At 41.5% G+C, this 24,128-nt stretch overlaps 2 protein-coding genes across 11 annotated transcripts; both read left to right on the forward strand.

The window, feature by feature from the left end:
- The first annotated feature begins 7,804 nt into the window (after positions 1–7,804).
- Positions 7,805–13,895, forward strand: LOC123149383 (uncharacterized RNA-binding protein C17H9.04c). Of its 10 annotated transcripts, XM_044569037.1 has the most exons (8): positions 7,805–8,181; positions 8,262–8,294; positions 10,484–10,597; positions 10,872–10,969; positions 11,709–11,897; positions 12,654–12,997; positions 13,211–13,281; positions 13,564–13,895. In XM_044569037.1, exons 6-8 carry the CDS (start codon positions 12,666–12,668, stop codon positions 13,575–13,577), a joined length of 417 nt encoding a protein of 138 aa, XP_044424972.1. In that variant the 5' UTR covers positions 7,805–8,181; positions 8,262–8,294; positions 10,484–10,597; positions 10,872–10,969; positions 11,709–11,897; positions 12,654–12,665; the 3' UTR covers positions 13,578–13,895. The 10 variants fall into 10 exon arrangements, with proteins under 10 accessions (XP_044424972.1, XP_044424967.1, XP_044424968.1 ...); XM_044569032.1 differs by having other exon boundaries at positions 10,872–11,897; XM_044569033.1 differs by lacking the exon at positions 8,262–8,294 and having other exon boundaries at positions 11,704–11,897.
- A 2,750-nt stretch (positions 13,896–16,645) lies between these two features.
- Positions 16,646–20,057, forward strand: LOC123151405 (nudix hydrolase 19, chloroplastic). Its single transcript, XM_044571128.1, has 6 exons — positions 16,646–17,439; positions 17,576–17,716; positions 17,827–17,931; positions 18,783–18,882; positions 19,089–19,181; positions 19,480–20,057. The coding sequence occupies exons 1-6, from the start codon at positions 16,756–16,758 to the stop codon at positions 19,743–19,745; spliced, it is 1,389 nt and encodes a 462-aa protein (XP_044427063.1). The 5' UTR covers positions 16,646–16,755; the 3' UTR covers positions 19,746–20,057.
- Positions 20,058–24,128: the final 4,071 nt, after the last annotated feature.

Below are 24,128 nucleotides of genomic sequence, written 5' to 3' on the forward strand. Positions count from 1 at the left end.
TCTTTGCTTTTTTGGAACAAATCGCCCAAACCAATTATCATGGGATCTAGTTTCGAATATCTCAACGTGACAAATCTAATGGTGAAACTGGTTCATAATTTGGACATGCGATCCAAGAGAAAAAATATTTTAAAAAATGAATCTACGAAAAAAACACAAAACTCTTAGGTTGTGACAAGTGTCGCAAATGCAGTGGGCCTCTTGTCACCACCAAAGAAATGAAACTCATTTTTGCAAGGGATGCCTTCTAACTAGTGATTTCGTACTTTTCAGCGGGACCTCCATGATGCACAGGACACATGCAATTTATTAAATTATGAAAACCTTTTTTAAGAATTTGATTTTGAAACTCCGATCATTTTTTTAAATGTGAACAAATTTTGGTATTCCAATAGTTTTTTTTCAAAACGGAGGCAAAAGTTTTGCCTTATTGATTAACTAAGAATAAGGGAATTGCCCAGTTAATATTCCAAATAGTTTTTGAAAAACACGAAGAAAATTTAAAAATATGAACAATTTTTGAAGTCCCAAAAAAGTTTTTCAAGTGCGAATTTTTTTGAAAAACATGAACAATTTATTGTAAACATGATTTTTTTTAACATGAACATTTTCTGAAATTGGGAACTGAATTTGAAGATGTAAGCATTTTTTGAAATTATGATCATTTTAAAAAAATCGGAAATTTTGATAAAATTTAAATTTCTGAAAAACTTTTTGGTGGTGATGTGAAAATTTTCAAACATTGAAAGAAATTTTGAAAACTGAAGCAATTTTAAAATTCCACACAATGTTTGGAATTTCAATCAAAATTTGAAATTCTGAACTTTTTTATGTTTTAGAGATTTATAAAAAAACAGAAAAGGAAATAGAAAAAACAAACAAAAAAAGAGAAGAAAACAAAAAAAGAAACAGCAAAGGTTAGGGAAAATAACAAAAGGAAAACAAACATAATCTCTTGAATAGTTCGTCCAAATCTTGAACGTTTTCATCGTTGAATTTATCGCATCGAGATGTTCATGACGATGTTTTTCATGAAAAAATAGGAAGAAAAAACCTAGCCGGAAGCACAATTTTTTATTTTTCACCTTTTTTCCTTCTCGTGAAAGCAAATCAGTGCCTCCGTGAGAAGCAAATCTATGCTTTTCACGGAAGCAAAAAAATATTTTTTTTTCTTTTCGAGAAGCACAGCTCATGGAAGTAACAAAACAATTTTTTTTTCTGAAAAGCACAACTGTACTACTCCGGAAGCAAATATGTGCCTCGACGAGAAGCAATTTACTCATCGTGAAAGAAAAAAGTCATATTTTTTTTATTTCCAATAAGCACAGTTGTGCTTATTGCAGAAGCAAATCTATGCCTTCGCGAAAAGTGAAATGTGCTTTTTGTGGAAGCACAAAAAAATGCAAAAACAATGTCATAAAAACCTAGGAAAAACCTGACGAAAAGCAGATAAAAACCCCCAAAAACCATCTAAAACCAAAAACGCCTACATAAAATAAAAATAAATCCTAACAGACCGCCTAGGCCGGGAAACATGGCGGCGGCTGCACACCACTTGGCGCGCTCTCAGCCCACCAAAAGTGACCCCAGCTGGAGCCCGTGCAAAGGGTACCCTTCACTAGTTGCTCTCGTATTAGTAGCATATAATGACTTTTTTTACAAAAGGGTATGTAGATTTTATTTGTAAGTCAAGGTACTTAGAGTTCTGGCCCAAACTATATTGGATCTGGCCCAAATAGATTTACTCTGATGTTGCCCATTAAAGGACCAAAGTGTCGTCCTACTGTGGGTGCCCCTATATCTCGCATTCAGCGAGTCTAGCTTCTGACTTGTTGAAGGGACGAGCGAGATAGGCCGGCCCATGCGCGCGGGAGGCCACATTATATAGTGTTATTATTCATCACCCAGGATGCAGAATAAGTTATTCTTCACCCGATGTAATCTTACGATCGCTTCCTAAATAAATTACGTTTAGAATATAAATAGTTACATGCATATTGATTCAATATGTAAAATTTGGTATAAAAAAGCAAAAATATATGTTATAAGACCAAAAAAATCATATTTTATGTATGTTTTACACTACATTTTTACATTCATAATTTTATGTAACATAAAATATTTTTTACGGCAAGTACATACTTTCTTACTTTCTCTTTTTATGTATGAAATAAGACAAAATTTATGAAACGTAAAAATACTATGCATTGATGTCAAAATAGAGAGGGGGTGAAGAATAACTATTCCTCACTCAGCGTGACGAATATATATAGTGTTACTATTCATCATCCAGGGTGCAGAATAAGTTGTTCTTCACTCGAGATAATCTTATGATCATTTTATAATTAAATTACGTTTGGAATTCAAATAGTTACATTCCTATTGATTCACTGCGTAAAATTTGACATAAGAAAATAAAAATATAGGTCATAAGACAAATTTTTTTTACAGTTTATGTGTATTTTAAACTATGTTTTTACGTTTGTAATTTTACATAACATAAAATATTTTTACGGCGATTATATATTTTCTTACAGTCTCTTTTTTGCGTCAGAAATAAGACAAAACTTACAGAACGTAAAATTACGGTGCATTGATGGTAAAATAGAGGAGGGTGAAGAATAACTATTCCTCACCCAGGGTGACGAATATCGCGACCATATATATATATACTGCTTTTTAAGTACTATGTACTCCCTCCGTAAACTAATATAAGAGTGTTTAGATCACTATTTTAGTAATCTAAACGCTCTTATATTACTTTACAGAGGGAGTACCATATTTTTAGTATACTTTTTTTACGTATAAATATGTACGTAATTCATAAATATAACAAAAACTATGAGCTTATATGTAATTTTTCCAGGTAATTTGCTTTGAAATATTTTAAATATAGTATATAAACATATTTAGAATGATAAAGTATTATATCTAATAAAACATGGTAGTATATTAGACATGTGAGGTAACTACCCCTAGTGGTACGATGTATTTTCCTACCACCGACGGTTGTATGCTGTATGTAGTATCTGCCAAAATCGAAAGTATGTATGTGTATTATGTAATATGTAACGATGTTTAGGTAGTATATATACTAACTAGTAATAGATGCGCCCAAGTTAGTACCCACAGCTTGTAATGCGTGTCACATATTTTGAAAAAAAAAATGCATGTCACATATTACGTGATGAAATTCTGTTAGATCTAGGCCATAGTAATTAGAACCCAAAGATTCTGTTTGTCTCTCGCTGCTAGGCAGGTTAGGTACGTATGGGGAATACATGGCCGTATTTTTTTTAATAGGTACCCCTGGCCGTAGAGTAATATTGCCACGCTGGTTAATTAGGAGCGTATGGGGCGATAGCTGGTTAATTAGGAATGTCTGGTGCGATACAAAGCTGTCTTTTCTTTTTGAACAGGTACATACCTTATAGGAACTGGACTCCAACTCATCCCTTTGCTTGGCAAGCTGGAAACGTATAAGATATGGAGACATGAATACGTGAGTACTTCTTCCTAGCAAATCATATCCGTTCTTTTCAACTCTTTTTCTATTGTTAAATCTAAGCCATTCGTTTTCTATCGTTTTAATAATATAATATAATAGATAGATAGATTTTTAGGTAGTATGTATCATATTTTGAGCATGCTCTTTTTTATGTATAAATATGTACGTATTTCACAAATATAACAAAAACTATAAGCTCATATGCCATTTTTTCATATAACTTGATTTGAAATATCTTAAATATAGTATATAAACATATTTAGAATGATAAAGTAGTATTTTTATAGTACCACATGATAGTATATATTATAAAGACACTCTACAAAAAACATCTGGAAAATGGTGAACAAGTATTTTTAAAAAGTTAATAAAGCATTCAGAAAATATTGAATGTGTATAGAAAAATTGTTGATCAGGTATTAAAAAATGATGATTTTTTTTGTCACTAGTAAATGCACACGTGCGTTCACATGTGCAATTTAATCCGGCTTCAAGATATACCTGAATTTTCTATTAAAAAGTAGCACCAAACGGATTTGTCTTGCTAACACCACCTACGGGAGGTCCATCTCTTCTACAAATTGGTTAAATATTGTACAAAATCCCTAGTTTATGGTACAAGCAAGTAACCAGGGTAGTGAGCACATACCCAGCTCAACCGATCCACTACCCAGCTGCTACCAAAAGTTCCAAATCACTGTGTAATATAGTAGTTTCATAGGGCATCGTCCACGAGATGCCACTAATTCCACAATCATCCCCTCGTACGGCCAACTAATTAGGTTAATGCTACATAAGATGCGATTCACATCAAATCTAAACATGCTAAAATAAAAACTGAGCACAGCTCCAGATCACATCTAGTCAATCAAATAAATATACTACCCAAATAAGCTTGTAGAGTAATAAAGCAAAATATTCAGCCGCAAGAGATGAAGGGTGTAAAAGGATGGACCTTGATGTAGCCAAGCTGGTCGAGGTCGAGCTCCTCCAGGATCAATGCCATGTACTGCTCGACACGCTGAAGGATCTTTGTGAGCTTGTTTGCAGAGGCCGTCATACTGAGGACCTGACAAAGCAAGAGAGGTTTAGAAGCATTCAAATGTCTAGTTCTGAACAAACAAGGCACTGCGTAGCTTCAACTCTCACGACTTGTGACAACATTCTTCGAACTCATTTGAATACTTGTGGACTTGTTTGTAAGTTCCCTAAATCGGGAACGATTCCCTGGTCACTATTTTCCATCCCCCTGGTGTGTGTACACAATCACTGAGAAAAAATGAAGAAAAATTGAAGCAAATGCTGATTACGTTGGTACTAAAGGTGAAATCAGTATAATGCGATCGTTGGTAATGAAGCGATCGAAGTGCATACGACTGCTCAACTCTGTTGGTGATGAAGTTTGATTTGGGTTCAGTTTTATCAAGTGCATACAGGACTTGAGTTAATAAGCCTGATTTGAAACGTGAATCAATCTCCGGAAGAAAGAAAAAAATCAGAGTTGAAAGACGCCTGGCCCGGCGGCTGCATGTTTGACGATGGCGCTTCCCTTGACGATGGCGTTTCCCTTGACGATGGCGCTGATGACCAAGGCCAAGCGGAGTCCCTGACGGTCCGACGGCGATGGACGGCCAGGTGGTCCCGATGGTCCAATCACGACGGACGGCAAGGCGGTCTAGGCATCCCGATGGCTCGACCGCGATGGACGGTCAGGCGGTCCAGGCGGCGTCCCTGACGGCCGAGGCCACATGAGGCGATGGGCGGCGGCGGCACGGAGATGTGAAGGGCGGCGTCCTTAAGCTTCGCCGGGCCGAGGGTGATGGTGGCGACGTCGCTGAATCTATGGCGGGTCGAGGTGATGGGGGTGGCAGAAAAAAAATTATATGAGACCAGGTCTCACGGTTAGGAGGTGAGATCTGTCCTGATGGATGACACGTGGCATTCACAAATCACAAAGCATCTAATCTCTCTACCCCCTTGATTTTAAGTGGGGGATGGAGGATGCTTTGTGATTTGTGAATGACACATATCATCCATCAGAATGGGTCTCACGTGAGACCTGATCTCATAAAATTCTTTTCTGGGGATGACATGCTCGATGCGACTGGGGCGGCGGTTCCCTTGTGTCAGTTTCCTTTCATGCGAAAGGGTACGTAAGGAAGAGGATCACTGATTAGCGCTAATATGTATTTAGTGGATCATCATTAAGACAATAAGGATTGTCGGATTAAGGCAAACAAATGGCCGAGATCTGTTGGATCTACCCCTCAGGGTCTTTATATTGTTATAGATATTTGTAAGTTCCCTAAACTGGGAACGATTCCCTGGTCGCGACGGAGAAGCACCCGAATGACTATTTTCCATCTGCCTGATGTGTGTACACAATCAGTGAGAAAAATTGAAGCAAAATTCAATCAATGCTAATTACGTTGGTATGAAGGTCAAATCAGTATAATATGATCATTGGTAATGAAGCGATCGAAGTGCATACAGGACTGCTCAACTCTGTTGGTGACGAAGTCTGATATGGGTTCAGTTTTATCAAGTGCATACAGTACTTGTGTTAGCAAGCCTGATTTGAAACCCGAATCAATCTCCGGAAGAAAGAAAGTAGAGTTGAAAGACGCCTGGCCCGGTGGCTGCATGTTTGGCGATGGCGCGTCCCTTGACGGCGCGCTGACGACCGAGGCCAAGCGGCATCCCTGACGGCCCGACGGCGATGGACGACCAGGTGGTCCAGGCGGTCCGATGGCCCGACCACGACGGACGGCAAGGTGGTCTAGGCGGCGTCCCCGACGGTCGAGGCCACACGAGGCGATGGGTGGTGACGGCACGGAGATGTGAAGGGCGACGTCCTTAAGCTCCGCCGGGTCTAGGATGATGGTGGTGACATCGCTGAATCTGCAGCGGATCGAGGTGATGGGGGTGGCATGCTCAATGCGACTGGGGCGGTTGTTCCAGTTTCCTTTCGTGTGAAAGGGTACCTAAGGAAGGGGATCACTGATTAGCAATAATATGTGTTTAGCATTAAACGTGTTTAGTGGCTCACCATTAGGAAAATAAGGGCTGTTGAATTAACAGAAACGAATGGCCGAGATTTGTTTGATCTGCCCTTCTTGGTCTTTTTATATTGGTATAGATGTATATAAAAATGTTAATAAGTGTTTAAAAAAATTGTTGAACAAATATTTGAAAAATGTTAATCAAGCATTTGAAAATGCTAAATGTGTATAGAAAAAGAGATGAACATGTATTAAGAAAATGATGGAAATATTTAATCTTGTATATAAAAATGTAATCAAGCATTTGAAAAAAATGATGAACAAGTGTTTCAAAAATGTTAATCAAGCGTTTGGAAATGTTAAATGTGTATAGAAAAAAGTTGTACATGTATTTAAAAATGATGGAAATATTTGATCTTGTATATAAAAATGTAATCAACCATTTGAAAAAAAATGTTGACCAAGTGTTTAAAAAATGTTAATCAAGCGTTTGGAAATGTTAAATGTGTATAGGAAAAATGTTGACCATGTTTAAAAAAATATTGAAAAATAATTATCATGTATGTAAAAATGTTAATCAAGAATTTATAAAAATCTTAATAAACTATTTGAAAAATGTTGATCAAGCTTTTAAATTTTTTTAACTATGTATAGAAAAAATGTTGGCCATGTATGTAAAAATGTTAATCAAGCATTTACAAAAATGTTAAGAAAGTATTTAAAATATGTTGATCAAGAATTTAAAAAATGATAAATGTGTATAGAAAAAAAATTGACCACATATTGGAAAAAATGTTTAACACGTTTTTGAAAAATGTTCAACAAAGTGTTCAAAAACATGTGCTTAAAAAATTAGATCGTGTATTTGAGAAATGTTCAATGTGTATCAATTTTTTTTCATGTGTACATTAAGAATGTATATACTTTTTTCTTCTGATAAAACCTACACGAAATAAAATAAAAATGAAGAAAACTAAAAAACAAAAGAAAACAAAAAAGAGAAACAATGAAATCCAAGTAAAATAAAAAAACAAAGAAAACCTTCATGAAAATAAAACCGAAGTACAAAGAAAACCAATGAAAAAAATATCATAGTATATAGAAGAATAAAAATCGAAGAAAACCGATGAAGAAATAAAGAAAATCAAAGAAAAAACCAATGAAAACGAAAAAAAGAAGAAGCAAAAACCGAAGCGAAGAACCGGCCGAGAAAAACCACGAGCGATCGAACTCATGGGCCTACCCATTACTATACCGAGCGGGGGACCTTCAGCACTGTCCAGCCCAACTAAGCCATCTCAGTGTTCCTCATCGAAAGAAAAAATAAAACTAAGCCATCTCAGTGGTCAGTGCCGTGCGACAACGACGCGTGGCGGTCGGCGGCGGCTCCGGCCGTCGGCAGCAGGGTGCGGAAGCGATGAGGACGACGCAGGAGAAGCAGCGCCGACGTGGTCGCGGGTGGGGTTGGCTTGAGCCGCTCGGATGCCGGCTCCGTGGGCCCAATCGACGGCGACCGGATCTAAGAGGCGCCCGCCGTCAGCGGCCGGCGCGCACGCCGCCGAGGCGGGAGAAGAAGGCGAAGCGAGGAGCCGAGCCTGCCTGAGCCCGAGCCTCCCCCTGGCGCCCGGGTAGCGCGCCCAAAAAGAAAAGCTTCGGGCAGATCTGCTCCAGGTACCGCCCGCCCGACCAAAGCCTCTTTTTACCACAGCCATCGTCAGTATAAAAATGTGAGATGCCGTTATCCTTTTTAGACTTCAGCAGGAAGATCAAGATGGGGATCAAAGGTGAATGCTACGCTTTAAAAAAATTTAGAGCAAGTGATAAGGGGCGATGGAATGTTTTGGGTGGAATAAAACGAATTCAGATTGAGAAGAGGGAATAAAGGGGCACCAATAGTGCTCTGCATGTCTAGAACCTGGAGCTTGATAAAATGTCCTTGTCGTCTCAAATAAAACCATTTTTTTCCTAAGCAAACCCCCAATAGTCCCAGGTATATTGTCTTGTGCAGTACCGGATTTTTCTTTTATCACCGGATAGTATCCGCAGCTGTCAAAGCACTGCTTGCTACGCGGAGTTTCCGCTGCATGGGATGAAAATCTGTATATGCCGTAGCGCGTGCTTTGCACATGAGCTTCCTCTGAGGGAACAAAGAATAATATTCTTTGGGGACACCGGGAACAATCTTTTCAAATCATAATTGAATTGGAATTGTAAGCTTAGAATCCTTTGCCTTTTTGAGAAAGCAGAGTACCATTGTAGTTGCAGTATGGACTGAACTTCACCTTCACCAGATCAGTACCCATTCACAGGAAAGATTTATTAGATTAGATTTTCACCAGTTGGTCTTTGATTTGCTTTGCCCGTCGACATCCCATGGTTGAATCGACAACGAACATGGTTTAGTGCAAACAGTATTTGCAACCGGTAACGTCTTTACCTTTGCACTTCAGTGTGGAATTGATTCCTCTGCAAACCAGCAGCGGGAGAAGCATCGACTCAACCTTGCTCTTGCCCTGCCGTTTATAGACACTAAAGCATCCGGGTCAGAAAACCAAAGCTGTATGGTAGATGGTAACTGACCATTCTCTTGGTTGAAAAGGGAACACCTTGCTGATGTGTCTACACTTGATTAATGTTTTGATATTTTTTGATGGTGGTCAATCTGGCTAGTGTGAATGCTTGTTCCAATGATCTGCAACAGATCGGTTTCCACAATATGCCACACAGAGGAGCAATTGCCGCATAAATAAATATGTTAAATTGCATGAAAGTATGTTTATTCTAGATTAGATTGTGAAAAAACCAAATGAACTTGTAAGTTAGTAGTAGAGCTGCCCAGTTGTTGCAAATCTGTAAATACAGTGTGCCTTGGTGAAAAACATACTTCTTTTTTAGATACGGAAATCCTTATCACCAAACTTCTATCATTTATATTCATATATTACGCTGCAGGTCTTACTTGGTTTCTGAGCAACAGGGTTATTCATGTTCCTTCTACTCACGTTTGAGTTCCTGATGACAACAGAGGGAAAGGAACAGACATACTTAGGGTAGTCCTGACAGATCCTTTTCATGCAAATAAAACAGTACGGACAGCTGACTAGAAGTGAACATGGAACCTCTTGAATTATTGCGTAAAGGTGTGATTTGGGAGAATATATGTTGATCAGAATAGGTTTTGTGAACGTCTGTAGGTCATGCACGTATGCAGAGAATTGATTCTGAAGTGGCTATATATATTTAACCCCAATAATACAATCTGCCCCTGGCATATAATGCCACTTCCAACTTTAGTACTATCTTTGGGAGGTTGCACAACATCTAGAATGGACAAGACATGCAAACTCTTTATTAAATTAAATTAGTAAAAGGTAAAATGTTAACTGAAGAGAATTAGCTTTACCTATTTTCTTTTCCAGTCTGGAGTTTCAGCTCCATGCAGCCATGGCTCCACCCTCTAGCGTTGTTTGATGCAGATTGGTCCACATAGGAATGTCTGCTACTTTCTTAATTTTTATTTGTGTAATAAGGTTTTCAATCATGCTTTCCTTTGTTTATCGTGCCTTTCCAACAATATTTTTGTGTGTTGATGCTGTAGAGAGATATTAAAGGGAGTTTGTAGGAAGAGTGTTGTGATTAGTACTCCATCTTCGCCAAGCAATTTTGTAATGGGCAGTGATACAAACCCTGGAGAAGCATCCAAGGGTGATTGAGTTTTGAGTTATGGCTCCATAGAGCCAAGAAACTTTTTCCTTTTCTTGTTCACTGTTTTTGCTTGAAATAATAAGCCTACCAAGTCCTGAGCCACTAGTATCTTCATTGAACTGTTAATTTTGTCACCATGAATCTTGTAGACCATTTTCTTAAAAGTTACATGCATCTATTTTGGCCTTTCCAGTTATTTTTCTGCCTACCATTGTGCACTATAGAACAGAGGATGACAAATATCCAGTGTATTGTACTTTTCTCGCAGGCAAATATATTATTATACACAGCTGCATGCTTAATCAGGGATGCCCATACAGGAAGCCGGTAAAGAAGCTAGAAGCACATTTACTCTGTAATGGATCTAGAGCACATTTACTCGGTAATGGATTTAAACACATGTAATAGTATGATTCCATGGATACAACACTTACAAGCTTTGCATTGAGCCCGTATGTATAATAAGGGGAATACATATGAGAAAGGCTAATTTAAACAATTCATTTAAGCTTAGATGTTATCCAGCATTTCTACTATCAGAACTATATTTACATTTTCTATACAGTTGAATTTATTCAAATTCGTTTATGAACTTATATTTTCCACACTTTAGTTGTAATAGCTGGCCTATCTGCCTTTCTTTTTCGTTCTTACAGTTACTCAAGTAATGTGGCACTTTGGTCTAAGGTGGGGGCACTAGGATTTCTATTAGCCACACGAAGTGTGCATAACTGCTAGATCTGCACCTCCCCAGGTACATATTGTGGAAGAATCAAAATCTAAAGAATATATCCTTTGATCCTAATTCCTCACACCTTTGTCCATGGATAAATTAAAAGACCTTAAACTAACAATTTCTCTGAAAAAAGAGAGAAAAGGTGGCCAGTAATATATAGCAGAAAACAAGTTATTGATCAGGCTATCTTATTGTGCTGAATTTGTTGCTCTTGAAACCTGTAATATCCATGGTGTTGATTCAGTCTCGAGCTATTTTTATGGTCTAACTAATCAACTGTGTTTGTAGTATTTAAGTAACTCTTTAAGCAACATGCATGAAAGACTGGTTTATACTTGGCATGCCCGGTAGACACCATTCTTACTTGACATTTGCCTGCCTGCACATTTACAACTGAACAGCTGTAGCCCTAGCTTGAAATTTAGATCATAATTATAAAACCAGTGAGGTATCCATGCCAATGAAAAGTTGATTTGGCGTATATACACGAAACATTTGCCTGAATTACCTTAATCAAATTATGTTACTGAGACAGCTATTTGATTTTTGGAGTAGTTAATTATAGCAGCAGTTACATTTATGTTTGGAAGAATCAGTTACCACATATTCAGAAGTAATATACCATGGTGTAGACTCAGGATGTAAAACTGAAATTCTCCTATCTTTGGCACCACTTTCCTGTTGCATTGTGGTCTTTCTTGGTTCTGCCCCGTCCTTTTTTCTCCATTCACCCCCTTCTTCAATCTGGATAGCTCAGTTAGAAAGGCTAGGTCAGAGCATCTCCGTGCCTCCACAGCCCCACTGGATTCGCAATTATTGAGGCGCCTCCACTATAAAAAGGCAACCATCCACAAGAAGTAAGAACACAGCGAGCAAGGAAGCAAGCACACAACAAGGACAAGACAGCAACTGAGAACCCTAGTACTGAACCAAAAGCTTTCACAGGGTATGTGACCCCTCCTGTTCCTCTCTTGTTCTTTTGGACGATTTGTTTAAGACCAAGTTCCTCTATTGTTCTTCTGGCTCTTCTATCAAACGGGACCATCTGCCTATGTAATCTTCTTGAAAAAGGCCATATACTCTTATTCTTGTTCTTAATCTACTAATAGTTGCTCAAAAAGTATTTGTGCAAGCGTAAGTGTGATGCATGTGATGTGCATAAGATTTTAAATCCTATCTAAATAGATTCAGTTGGTTCTTTATAGATTAAATTGACTAGTTTTGTTTTCGTTATTTTTATTGGCTAATTAGCATGTTCTCTCTTTGCATATCATTTTGCTTGCCTTGTATCCACCTTTTGGGATACCATCTAAAAATTTATCTTATGTATCTACATGTGCAAATGATAGAGATGGAGCACCGACTTAGCCTAATTTAGTTAAGGTGACCCTGATTTTGTTTCTCTCCTGCCTTGTCTAGCCTGTACAATATTCCTCCTTTTAGTTTGTGTTCACATGGGCTATGTGCAGTACGAGCATCTTAAGTACATGTGTTCTCATTCTTGGTTTTCTAGCTCATAATCACATTGGCCCAGGACATATTCCCATACATATAATTACGACAGTACTATGGTTCTGTAATATCTCTATGCTCATACTACACATATGTGGAGCAATGAGCTAACAATAATTAGTAGTACTTCAGGTATAACTTCCCTTTATGTCACTAACTTCTTGACACATCCATGCATGCATTTATACAGGGCTTACTGCGAATGAACACCCAGAGGAAGCCTGGAGACTGGAACTGCAACTCGTGCCAGCACCTCAACTTCAGCCGCCGTGACTTCTGTCAGCGCTGCCGTGCCACACGCTCGGATCTGCAGCTCGGAGACGGCCGCTGTATAGGTGGTGTGCTGACCTCCCTGGACGTTCGCCCAGGTGACTGGTACTGCAATTGCGGCTACCACAACTTCGCCAGCCGCTCCAGCTGCCTCAAGTGTGGCACAATTGTGAGGGACTTCCCAGCAGGCCAGGGTGGCACTGGCGCTGCTGAGAGCGGTGGAGTTCGTGCTGGGTGGAAAACTGGTGACTGGATATGCACAAGGTGAGCTATAGCTTCACTTCAAACATAGATGTCATCCTTACAACCTGTATGTATCCTTTATCCTGACATCTTTGCATGGCAAGAAACAGTAGCATGCAGGCCTACATGTTTTGAGAGGAAAGTTAACTAAATAACAACACTTATATAACATTCTCTTGTGAAATAGTTTGAATCATGTTTTGACACAAAACTATTTGTGTGTATTTCATCCAGGCCTGGCTGTAATGTGCACAACTTTGCAAGCAGAATTGAGTGCTATCATTGCAATGCACCTAGGGAAGCAGGTATATTGTCTTCAATTTGCAACTTATGTTCTTTTGGTGCCTTAATGTACAACTACTTTTTGATCAAATACATGCATGTTCGATTTAAATCTGCATGCAAAGCTCAATACAAAAGAGCTCAAAAAACTGTTTGACAACAGTTAGTTGTAGTAAAAATTACTTGTAGCTGTCTCATCAAGCAACCCCGAGACCATTTGTTTGCACTGCAATTTGCAAACGTTCATCCAACATATATTCTCTGTGCCCTAAACTGGAATCGTTCTGTTGTACCAAAATAAGCAGGCACCGGGAAGTGAGGACCAATCATGCCGACCGAGATCGATAGGCGTGACGAGATGGCTTAGGACGAGACCAACCATTGTCACACTCGCAAGCTCCGATCCAGGAAAAATAAAACTACACAGTAGTATATATGCTTATGTATTGCCACCTGTTATACTACTACAACCGTCGCATGGTTGCGAGGGCAGGAGAAGTTCCTTTAGCTTCCAGAATGTAACGCGTGCATGGTCTCGTCACGCCTCGTTTACGTTGGTTGAGGCGTCGCTCATATTGTATGGTTTGGATTACTTGAATAAATATTCTTAACCATCCTTAAATGTATTGTGTAACTATTGATGCGCGTGTGTTTCTGTTTCCTTTCCTCTGTTGCTTGCCTGAAGTATCGTTGCCATCATGTTGTTTCCAAAACCAAAAGAAAAATTTCGAAGCCCGGCACAGATGATCTCAGTCTCTCTCTTTTTTTTTTTTTGCTAAATCACATCTTTATGTTTTGGAAATTCATGGGGAAAAAAAATCCATGCATGCAGAGAATGGATACAAGCATGTCCATTGTAAATACTGGCAGGAAGATATGTCCATTGGTGATCAGTGCAAAATTCACAAATTGCTCCAGCTTTCTAGAGTTTGGAAGGAAGATCATATGCCCAGCTCCAGATTATTATATGACTCCTAAAACCTGGACGTGACAACTTTTAGGTGTTTCTAGACTATATATAAACATATGGGCAGCCATGTATACAGCTTTTTTTCCCAGTACAAAGCTGGATTGACATAAAAAAGCTGCATATTAGTTTTCCTTTCCTCTACATCAAGCCTCATGTTTTCTAGAATTCAAGAGGGGCATTTTTTTTACCATGTGCAAGCATAACAGCCGCCTCCTCCTCTAAGAAAGAAAGTTAGGGTTCGTGCCTCTCACCGGCGCCGGCGCAGGTCCGCCTCGTCTCCGGTGGCCCTAGGATCATGGAGACGCAGTGGATCCTGGCAAGGGCCGGCGGGAGGGCTCTGTTTTTAATCATTTTTTCAATCTAATCTTGTTAGGGTTTGTGTCCTGTTCAGGAAGACGAGACGACGACGGCTCCCTGAAGATGGAATAAAGGTCTCCCCACCTAGCCCCCGTTCTGGCTGTGCATCTAGTATCGTTGGTGAGCGTGTGGAGGTGTGTCTCCAGCGGATTGGCCTTAGCACGACGACTTCTTGACTGTCTACTCCAAGAAGTTGTGCCCGACTCCGGCGATGGAGGGGCGATGACGGCGGCGCCTTCGGCTCGCTAGTGCTTGTAGTCGTCGCTAGGTGGTCAATGAATCTGAATGTAATTTGTATTTCTGGTGTTCGTTGTATTACCATGATTGAAGATGAATGGATCAAAAGTTTTTCCCGCAAAAAAAAACAAGAGGGACATTTATTTTATTTCTTTGTTCCTCGATCTACTTCGAGATTAAATCTCACCTCATCCTATGTAACTCTTGTGACTATGTGGACAAAAATTGATATCCGAAAAAATTGCCTTTATCAAGGGAAAACTTTGTTTTTGCCACTCTAGTTTTTGCCAACTTTGCTTATGCCACTCTAGAATTTGACATCTCACTTTTGTCACTCTTAGCTTTTGACAATACATCACAAATGTCATTCTGTGGCAAAAATGATAATTTTTCATTTCACTTTTGCCACTCTTAGCTTTTGACATGTATCACAATTGCCACTCTAAATTTTTTGCTTTTGCCACAGAATGGCAAAAGTGATATATTGTCAAAAGCTAAGAGTGGCAAAAGTGAAATGTCAAATTCTAGAGTGGCATAAGCAAAGTTGGCAAAAACTAGAGTGGCAAAGAACAAAGTTTTCCCCTTTATCAAACCAATCCATGTTCAAAAAGTCTTTCATAAAAAGTCAATGGTTTAGGTTGCTTTGTCCAAGATTTTCAAGTTCTGAATGTGTACATTTACTCTTTGTTTTCTGTCGTGATCAGTTGCCCTTTAGCCTTAGGAGTCTCCGGTCCGCCCCTCCTACCTCTCACATCTCTCTCACCCCCTTTTCTTCTGTGATCCGTCATTGCCACCTCGCTCCCCTCCTCTCCACGAGCATCAAGGCTTCCATGAGTGCTTAATTATCATAGTCAGTATGCTCACTGGTCGATTACTCTCTTTCCTTCCTCGTCTCGCTATTTCTCCTCATAGAACATCGTTCGGATGATCAGACGGTTTGTTGACACCATATTTTGTCATAAAAAAAGGTAATTAATATGGCTTCAGATGGAAAAGTATTCCACATGAAGATTCTTCGTCTACGAAGATTTTTGCTTTTTGAATCATCTCAATCCAAGGTCGTGTGGAGAAGTTACAACCAAAACGATATGCTGTAGAGAAAGTAGTTCGGACCCTCCGGGCTTGGCTAGACATTCCGGACCCTCGGGGGACCTTTTGGGAGCCTCCGGGCCTTGACAAAAGGTTTGTAACTTTCAGGCACAAAACGGGATTTTCAATATCTTTTATAGATTTGGCCGCTCGATTGCGCATTGAATATGACCTCGGATGAAGAAGTTTTGAACATGACAATTACTCAGATCATCGAAAAGAAATGTGTTGTCGGAGTTATCTCAGTCCGAAGTCATGCATGATCTCCACGATCGGCGCAAAAGGCTAGTATATACTTTTTATAGCCCAGAGCCCGACTCCGGATCCTCCAGACGACCAGTGTCCGAATTGGTTAGAACTTAATATTTTAGATGAGCTTTGAGTCATTTTCTTGTACAGAAAATCCAACCGTCTTACATATAGATGAGAGACGCGGGTCGATTGCACAACAACACATAAATGACAGCGAATCTACTACTTTTTACTCTTAGTTTACATCTCTCTTTAATTTTTGCTTTCTCCTTCTTCGTGTTGAAGAGCAAAAATCCTCAAAGCTCTAGGGACGGTTGAACCGACCCATAACAGCCCCATAACCGCCGCACTCCCTGGCAAGTCCCTCACCGAACGTGTGAGGTTTTGGGTCTACAAAAAAGCTTGTCGGCATGTCTTGCATATCACGCTCCTAACGAGGCTACTCCGGCGACGTGTCCTGCGCATCGTGGGAGGTACACGATGACGGGTTGGTACGAGAACACGCTTTGACTAAGGGCCATCGTTTCAAACTTAGATTTTCGTTCATAGTAAATATGAAATGAAAATTTGAAGGGCAGGGCCACGTGTGAAAATGCTCCGGGTGGATGTATCGGTCGGTAGGTGGCCCCACATGGCATGGAGACATGTCTCTCCTCTTTCCCAGCTACCTCCAATCCAACCCAACAACCTTCGCCGGCGAGCCAAACAAGCGAGGCAGAGCGCCACCAACCAGCCCGGGTTGCCGCCGACCCGCCGTGCCTCCCTCGCCATGTCCATCCACCTCCGCGCCCACGCCTTCGCGGCCAACCCGCTCCGCGGCCTCGCCGGCACGCGCTCCTCCGGCGCCGTCTCCCCCTCCGCGGCCGCCGAGGCCCTCCGCGCCCTCCTCGACGGCGCCGACGCAGCCGCCGGACACCACCTCTCCAGGGTCCTCCCGTTCCGCCGCGGCCGCCCCCTCGCGCGCTCCCCGGACCCTCCTGCTCCCTCGTCCTCGTCCCCCTCCCCCGCACCCCCGCCGGCCTGGCGCCTCGCGTGGCTCCCGCCCTCGCGCGTCCCCGGCGTCCCCTCGGACGTCTTCGTGTTCCTGGGATCCCACGGCGGCGAGGGGGGCGGCGAGGAGGCCGCCGCCTACTGGGCCGTCGACGTCAGCGAGGTGGAGGGCGCCAGGTTCGGCGGCGCGGGGGAGGAGTCGGCGTTCGTCGACTTGCGGACGCTCATGGTGGCCGCCGACTGGAGGGACAAGGACGCCATGGGGGAGCTCGCCATCGCCGGCCACGTGCGTGCCATTTTCTACTTTTGGTTATTTCCAACTAGTAGCATTTTCTCAAGTAAATTCCCCACTGATACTGAAAACATCTCTGTGATTCGGGAATGCCAAATGATTTGCTTGATTTGATTCCTGATGCGGGCAGGCTCGAGCGCTGCTAGAATGGCACAACACGGCGAAATTCTGCGGAGCGTGCGGGGCAAAGGCAGTTCCTACCGAAGCTGGGACGCGGAAGCAGTGCAGCAACGAGTCCTGCAAGAAGAGGATATACCCTCGAGTTGACCCCGTATGATCTGTGCTCTGTTACTGACTGGCCTCTCCTAGTGTTTCCAGCTGCCAGTGGCTTGTGCTGGTTTGTATCCACTGTCTCCTTAAGCCTTTTTTGGTGGATTGCAGGTTGTGATTATGCTGGTCATTGATAAAGAAAATGACCGCGCTCTCTTAAGCCGGCAGTCAAGATTTGTGCCCCGGATGTGGAGTTGTCTTGCTGGTTTTATAGAGGTGCGAGTTACTTCTTCTCTTATGCATATCGTTATGTGTGCTTAGTTGCACTTGCATCCTTTGTTCTCTTAAATTTTCATGAGCTGCTTTTGGGTTGAATGTGGAGGGGCAGGCTAAGAATACCTTGGTGTACTAATAGGGGTACAAAAAGTTGCTGTCAGCCTGTCACCCCCTGTTAGTACTAATAGGAGTACATAAGAAGTTCAGTGAACTAATAGCTTTCTTATACAACATGTTCCTGTATCCTGCTTAGATGTTGTAAAAAGTTAGCATTGTCACGTTAGTCATGCTTACAGAGGGGTTAACTGAAGCACTTACTAAGCAGAAGAACTTGAATTTGATTTAAAATACCCGACGTAAATCTCAGTTACAGGGATAAGAGTAATACCCCATCAACACACTATATTCTGACTTTGTGACTTGGAAATTGACACTCGGAATCGTGCCAAGCATGATTATTTTGGAAAATTTTCTCTGGCCTGTTTTGACATCCAGTAGTCGTTATTAGTAGACAATGAAGAACTTAGGGATCCAGTTTCTTTTAATACACAGTAATGCTTTCAGTTGATCATCTGAACATGGGCCACATAAGCTATCTTTGAATTCAGTAAGGTTGTAATAGCCTCATTGTTGTAAGCTTGTAACCACTAAAGTTCGGTGTAGCTTGCATAAGTAGAATGGATGAATGAATAAATTGAGGACTTTTGAAAGAAATTCTTGTTCTTGGTTTACTGTATCCTAAGGTTATCAAGCACAGTATAATTTTCAGTGTGTAGGGTTAGCTAACAAGTTCACGGTCCTAGCCATGCATTGGAAGAAGCTTATCCTCACTGCAGCTGTTCTGTTTGTAGCCAGGGGAAAGCTTGGAAGAGGCGGTGAGAAGGGAAACATGGGAAGAAACTGGGATTGAAGTTGGGCAAGTCATTTACCACAGTTCTCAACCATGGCCTGGTAAGCTAGTCTTCTGATTGCCTGTTTATTTTCCAATGGAAACCTGTGACAATACATTAATACTGGGATATTTCAAGTGTGTAGACATGTAGTTACCGTGTCAAGACTTACATAAGTACTTGTATATTTGAAGAACTATTTTAAGTCATCAGTTGAAACTAGTATGTTTTCACTCAATGTTCTCATGTTGCATATGTTTTTTTCAGTTGGGCCAAATACCATGCCATGCCAGCTGATGGTGGGTTTCTTTGCTTATGCTAAATCATTGGACATACATGTTGATAAAAAAGAGCTTGAAGGTAATTTTTAACATGAATGACATGCTGATTCTATTAGCCTTTCCTGCTGCAACTGATTTATCTCATCATTTCCCATGTCACAGTTTCTCTTCCGTTATTTTCCTCTTGTGTAATATATCATACAAGAATATATAGAGATGAAATTTCTATTATAGATCAATGCTGCAAAACCCAAACTTATATTTCAGTTTCAGGAGAAGTGTTTTAGAAATCAACTGCATGATACTCCTGGGCGCGTAGCTCTCACCTCAAGAGCCAGATTGGTGCTCATTCTTTTCTTCTTTTGTCGTACGCGCAGATGCCCAGTGGCACAGCCGTGAAGACGTCAAGAAAGCGCTAACGTTTGCTGAGTATGAGAAAGCCCAGAGATCAAGCGCGCTCAAGGTCAACCAGATATGCAAGGGCACGGAGAGAGGGCAGAGCACCTCCTCCGACCTCAGGGTGGAGAGCGAGGAACCGGCTCCGATGTTCGTCCCTGAGCCCTACGCCATCGCTCACCACCTCATATCGTCGTGGGCCTTCGAAGGGGCGCCAAAGGTGCCCAGCTCCTTCTCCAACCTATGATGAGCCTGGACCATACTACTTCGTCTTCGGATTTACGGCAGGGGATGTTTGTATAGCACACTGAAACATTGTAGGAGCCATGTATTTCTTACGCTGTCGATAGCTACTGTAGATATGTTGTTACTCATTGCTGGTGGTTGTAACAGAAGGGCAAAAGAGGACCGAAGAGGATTTTGCAAGATCGGCGTCGTGATATATTGACAGTTATTGGTGATTTGATTTCGAGTGTATGATGTATAAGAACTTGCACGGATGTGCTTGCATAGAGACATATACAGACTGAAGATGAAGTTGCTATGTTTTTTTCCTTGAGAACTGGGTGAAGTAGCTATACTTTTTTTTAGGGGTCCCACGACGGGCATGCCGTTGGGATCATCATCGTGGGGGGAAGGAATGTGAACGGTGCGATAGGATGTCTGGCCCAACTCCAAACACGGCGCTAATACTAACCCAATCTCACTGGCCCTCCGAATCCCACTAGGAAACGGACCCGTACCCTTCAAAAGAAAAACAAAACAAAACAAAACAGCGTCCATCCTTGACCCGCCGGCATCGATCACGTACTTCTACACGATATTACCTGAAGCTGTGGTACTTTTGCGCCCTTGTATGGATTAGAACGACCTAGCTATAGTAGCATGCCGTCGATTTGCGCTTTTGCATGTAACACGATCGATTTGATACGTGCTATCGTGTTTTTTCATATCTCTGTTAGTGTGCTGTTCGTTGCCTATTCCTAACCACACACCCACATTCTCTCGTGCAGTCCCTTTATGGCGCGGTTGTCGTGGAAATCAGTGATGATGACGACGATGACTACGTGCAGTTGCCGCACATGCTAACTCACGGTGAAGAGCGAGGGGTAGGGGTAGTAGGAGGAGGTGGAGGTGGTGGTGGTGGAGGAGGAGGGGGTGGCGGAGGAGGAGCGGGAGGAGCTGGTGGAGATGGAGGATGGGGTGCTGTAGGTGGAGCAGGAGGTGCAGGCGGGGCCGGGGGATGTGTAACTGTAGGAGGAATAAGGGGTGTCGGCGGGGCTGGAGGATGTGTGATTGTAGGAGGAATAAGGGGTGTCGGCGGGGCTGGAGGATGTGTGATTGTAGGAGCAGCAGGAGGTGCTGGCGGGGCAGGAGGATCGGGAGGTGCCGGGGGTGCTGGTGGGGCCGGAGGATGTGTAATTGTAGGAGGACCAGGATCAGTGGCGGAGCTAGGTAACAACAGCTGGGGGGGGGGGCAAGGCTAAAACATGGGTGTTTGAGGGTATAAAATGCTAGAAAAAAATGTCATCTAAGCCCTCCTACAAAAAATTGTTCGCAGTTTGGTCCAAAGTTGGGGGGGGGGCAGGCTTCTACATAGCTCCGCCACTGACCAGGATGTACGGGCAAAACCGGAGGATGTTTGATTGTAGGAGCAGAAGGAGGCGCTGGTGGGGCGGGAGGACGGGGAGGTGCAGGAGGTGCGGGCGGGGCCGGAGGATGTGTAATCGTAGGAGGAGCAGGAGGTATGAGTGGGCCCAATGGATGTTTGATTGTAGGAGCGGCAGGAGGCACTGGTGGGGCGGGAGGATGGGGAGGTGCAGGAGGTGCGGGTGGGGCCGGAGGATGTGTAATCGTAGGAGGAGCAGGAGGTATAAGTGGGCCTAATGGATGTTCTATTGTAGGAGCGGCAGGAGGTGTTGGTGGGGTGGGAGGATGGGGAGGTGCAGGAGGTGCGGGCGGGGCCGGAGGATGTGTAATCGTAGGACGAATGGGTTGGGCAGGAAAATGGGAAGGTATAGGTGGAACGGGAGGAGCAGGACCGGGTGGAGGTGGAGGCGTTGCAGGAGCTGGTGCTGGTGGTCGAGGAGGAAGGGGAAGAGCATCTCGTGGTGATGGAAAAATAAGACGTTCTCGCCGCACCGCGCGAAGTTCTCCGCTACAGCTTCACAATTCCCATGGCCCTGGCAACAACTAAGATGTCATCCAACAATCATAATTGTACAATCCGACATGACAATGATGTGGCAATAGATCATGTGGAAGGAGACACACCATGTGGAATTGGACATAGGTTCCACATGCGGTACATCGATAAGTAGTTGTAGACAGTGGTGTCTCCACATGTGTCACGCCAGGTGGTGGTCATATGTTGTCCGTCGCCGGTGCTAGTGTCGCTGCATAATGAGATTCCATGTTTATAGTTAGGGTCATCTAAGGGCTTGAGGTCAATGTGTGCCACTTTATTTGTTGTTGCGGTTTTAACTCGATGCAAATGGGTGAAAATGAGAAAACTAATCCTACAAGACTCGGTTCTCTTATTTCTATGCCTCATTAGACCGATCTAACTATTTGACACATCTCTTGTATGAATAAACAAGTTTTTCTTCCCCAAATGCTATTCTTCTCCATGCACCATTTTTTAATCTCCCAACATGAGGTTGGTGCGTGAAGAAACAGAAGATCATGTCGTGGAACTGCAGATTCAAGATTTAGATTGAATCGTAGGCAAATTAAATTATCAAGGCATTTTCCCGTACTTGTATCCTTTAGGTTAAAAAGTGTATGCCAAAGCTGTTCGTGACATCAATCTCAAGCGGCCAATATTCAACCGACTTACACCAAAAACCGAAACAAAAAAAGGTTAACATTAATGTAATCAGACCGGAGAGTACCAAGAAGCTTAGTTGGTTGCTTATTTTTGGATAATAGCTTGGGATGCCGGAGCATCCTCAAGCTTAGGCTCTTCAACTCCTTATTCCTTCATCCATCGTAAGATAACCCAAAACTTAAAAATTTCAATCACACAAAACTCAACAAAATCTTCACGAGATCCGCTAGTAAAAGAAAGCAAATCACTACAAGTACTATACCAAAACAATTCATATTTTGTTTCTACATTATATCTACTGTATTTCAACTTTTTATGGCAAAATCTCATCAAAGAAAACCATAGAGCCATCAAAATAAGCACACAACGCAAAGAAAAACAGAATCTGTCAAAACAGAATAGTCTGTAGTAATCTGACTATTTCAAAAACTTCTGGAACTCCAAAAATACTGAAAAAATAGGAATACCTGAGTAATTTGTATATTAATCTTCTGCAAAAATAATTGGTATTTTATCACGCTTTGGTAAAAAACAATAATTGTTTTTGTGAGCGCAAAAGTTTCTGTTTTTTAGCAAGATCAAACAACTAACACCCAAGAAGATCCTATCGGTTCTACTTGGCACAAACACTAATTAAAACACAAAAAACACAATCATAACAGTAGCATAATTATGCTAACACTCAAGAATAGAAGGCAAAAATCCAAAATAAATTTTATTCATTGGGTTGCCTCCCAACAAGCGCTATAGTTTTACGCCCTTAGCTAGGCATAAAGCAAGGATCTAAGTTTTGTCATCTTTGGTTCAAAATCCATAAGATGCCCTCATGATTGATTCATATGGTGGCCTAATTCTTGTTCTAGGGAAGTGTTCCATACCCTTCCTCAAAGGAAATTGTAACTTAATATTGCCTTCTTTCATATCAATCACGACACCGATAGTGCGTAGAAACGGTCTACCAAGAATAATTGGACAAGATGGATTGCAATCAATATCAAGAACAATAAAATATATGGGCACATAATTCCTACTTGCAAGAATAAGAATATCATTAATTCTTCCCATAGGCTTTTTAATAGTAGAATCCGCCAAGTGCAAATTTAAAGAACATTCTTCAAGATCGGTAAGACCAAGCACATCACATAAATATTCCGGAATTGTAGAAATACTAGCACCCAAGTCACACAAAGCAAACCATTCATAATTTTTTATCTTGACTTTGATAGTAGGTTCCCACTCATCATGCAATTTTCTAGGAATTGAAACTTATAATTCCAATTTTTTCTTCAAAAGCTTTCATCATAGCATCAACAATATGTTTAGTAAAAGCTTTATTTTGTTCATAAGCATGGGGTGAATTTATCATGGATTGCAACAAAGAAATACAATCAATCAAAGAGCAACTATCATAATTAAAGTCTTTGTAAACCAAAAGAGTGGGCACATCACTAGCTAAACTTTTGACCTCTTCAAACCCACTTTCATCAATTTTCTCAACAAGATTTTCACCCTCCGAAATATTGGGACGCCTTGTACCTAAAGTTGACTCTTCTCCAGTCCCTTTTTCATCAATCTTAACTTTATTAAATAAGGAATCAATAGAAGAAACACCAATCATTTTAAGATCTTCATTACTTTTGCGAAAGAAATCACTAGAAATCGCTTTTTCTAAAGTTTCTCTTTTAGCTCTAAGCATAGCGGTTCTTTTCTTACTTTCATCCATAGAAACATAGAGAGATTTAATTTATTCATCAACTTTAGGCACACAAATTTTCATCTTGAGATTTTCCACATCATGAG

Source organism: Triticum aestivum, chromosome 7A (assembly GCF_018294505.1).
Source record: "Triticum aestivum cultivar Chinese Spring chromosome 7A, IWGSC CS RefSeq v2.1, whole genome shotgun sequence".
Classification (NCBI taxonomy): domain Eukaryota; kingdom Viridiplantae; phylum Streptophyta; class Magnoliopsida; order Poales; family Poaceae; genus Triticum; species Triticum aestivum.

Excerpts from the sequence above, each read along its gene's own strand:
- LOC123151405 (XM_044571128.1), top strand. The coding sequence starts at position 16,756 with ATGCTCCGGGTGGATGTATCGGTCGGTAGGTGGCCCCACATGGCATGG. Across the intron at positions 17,440-17,575 it reads AGCTCGCCATCGCCGGCCAC|GCTCGAGCGCTGCTAGAATG; the intron begins GTGCGTGCCATT and ends TGATGCGGGCAG. Across the intron at positions 19,182-19,479 it reads TGATAAAAAAGAGCTTGAAG|ATGCCCAGTGGCACAGCCGT; the intron begins GTAATTTTTAAC and ends TCGTACGCGCAG.
- LOC123149383 (XM_044569032.1), top strand. The coding sequence starts at position 12,666 with ATGAACACCCAGAGGAAGCCTGGAGACTGGAACTGCAACTCGTGCCAG. Across the intron at positions 12,998-13,210 it reads GGTGACTGGATATGCACAAG|GCCTGGCTGTAATGTGCACA; the intron begins GTGAGCTATAGC and ends TATTTCATCCAG.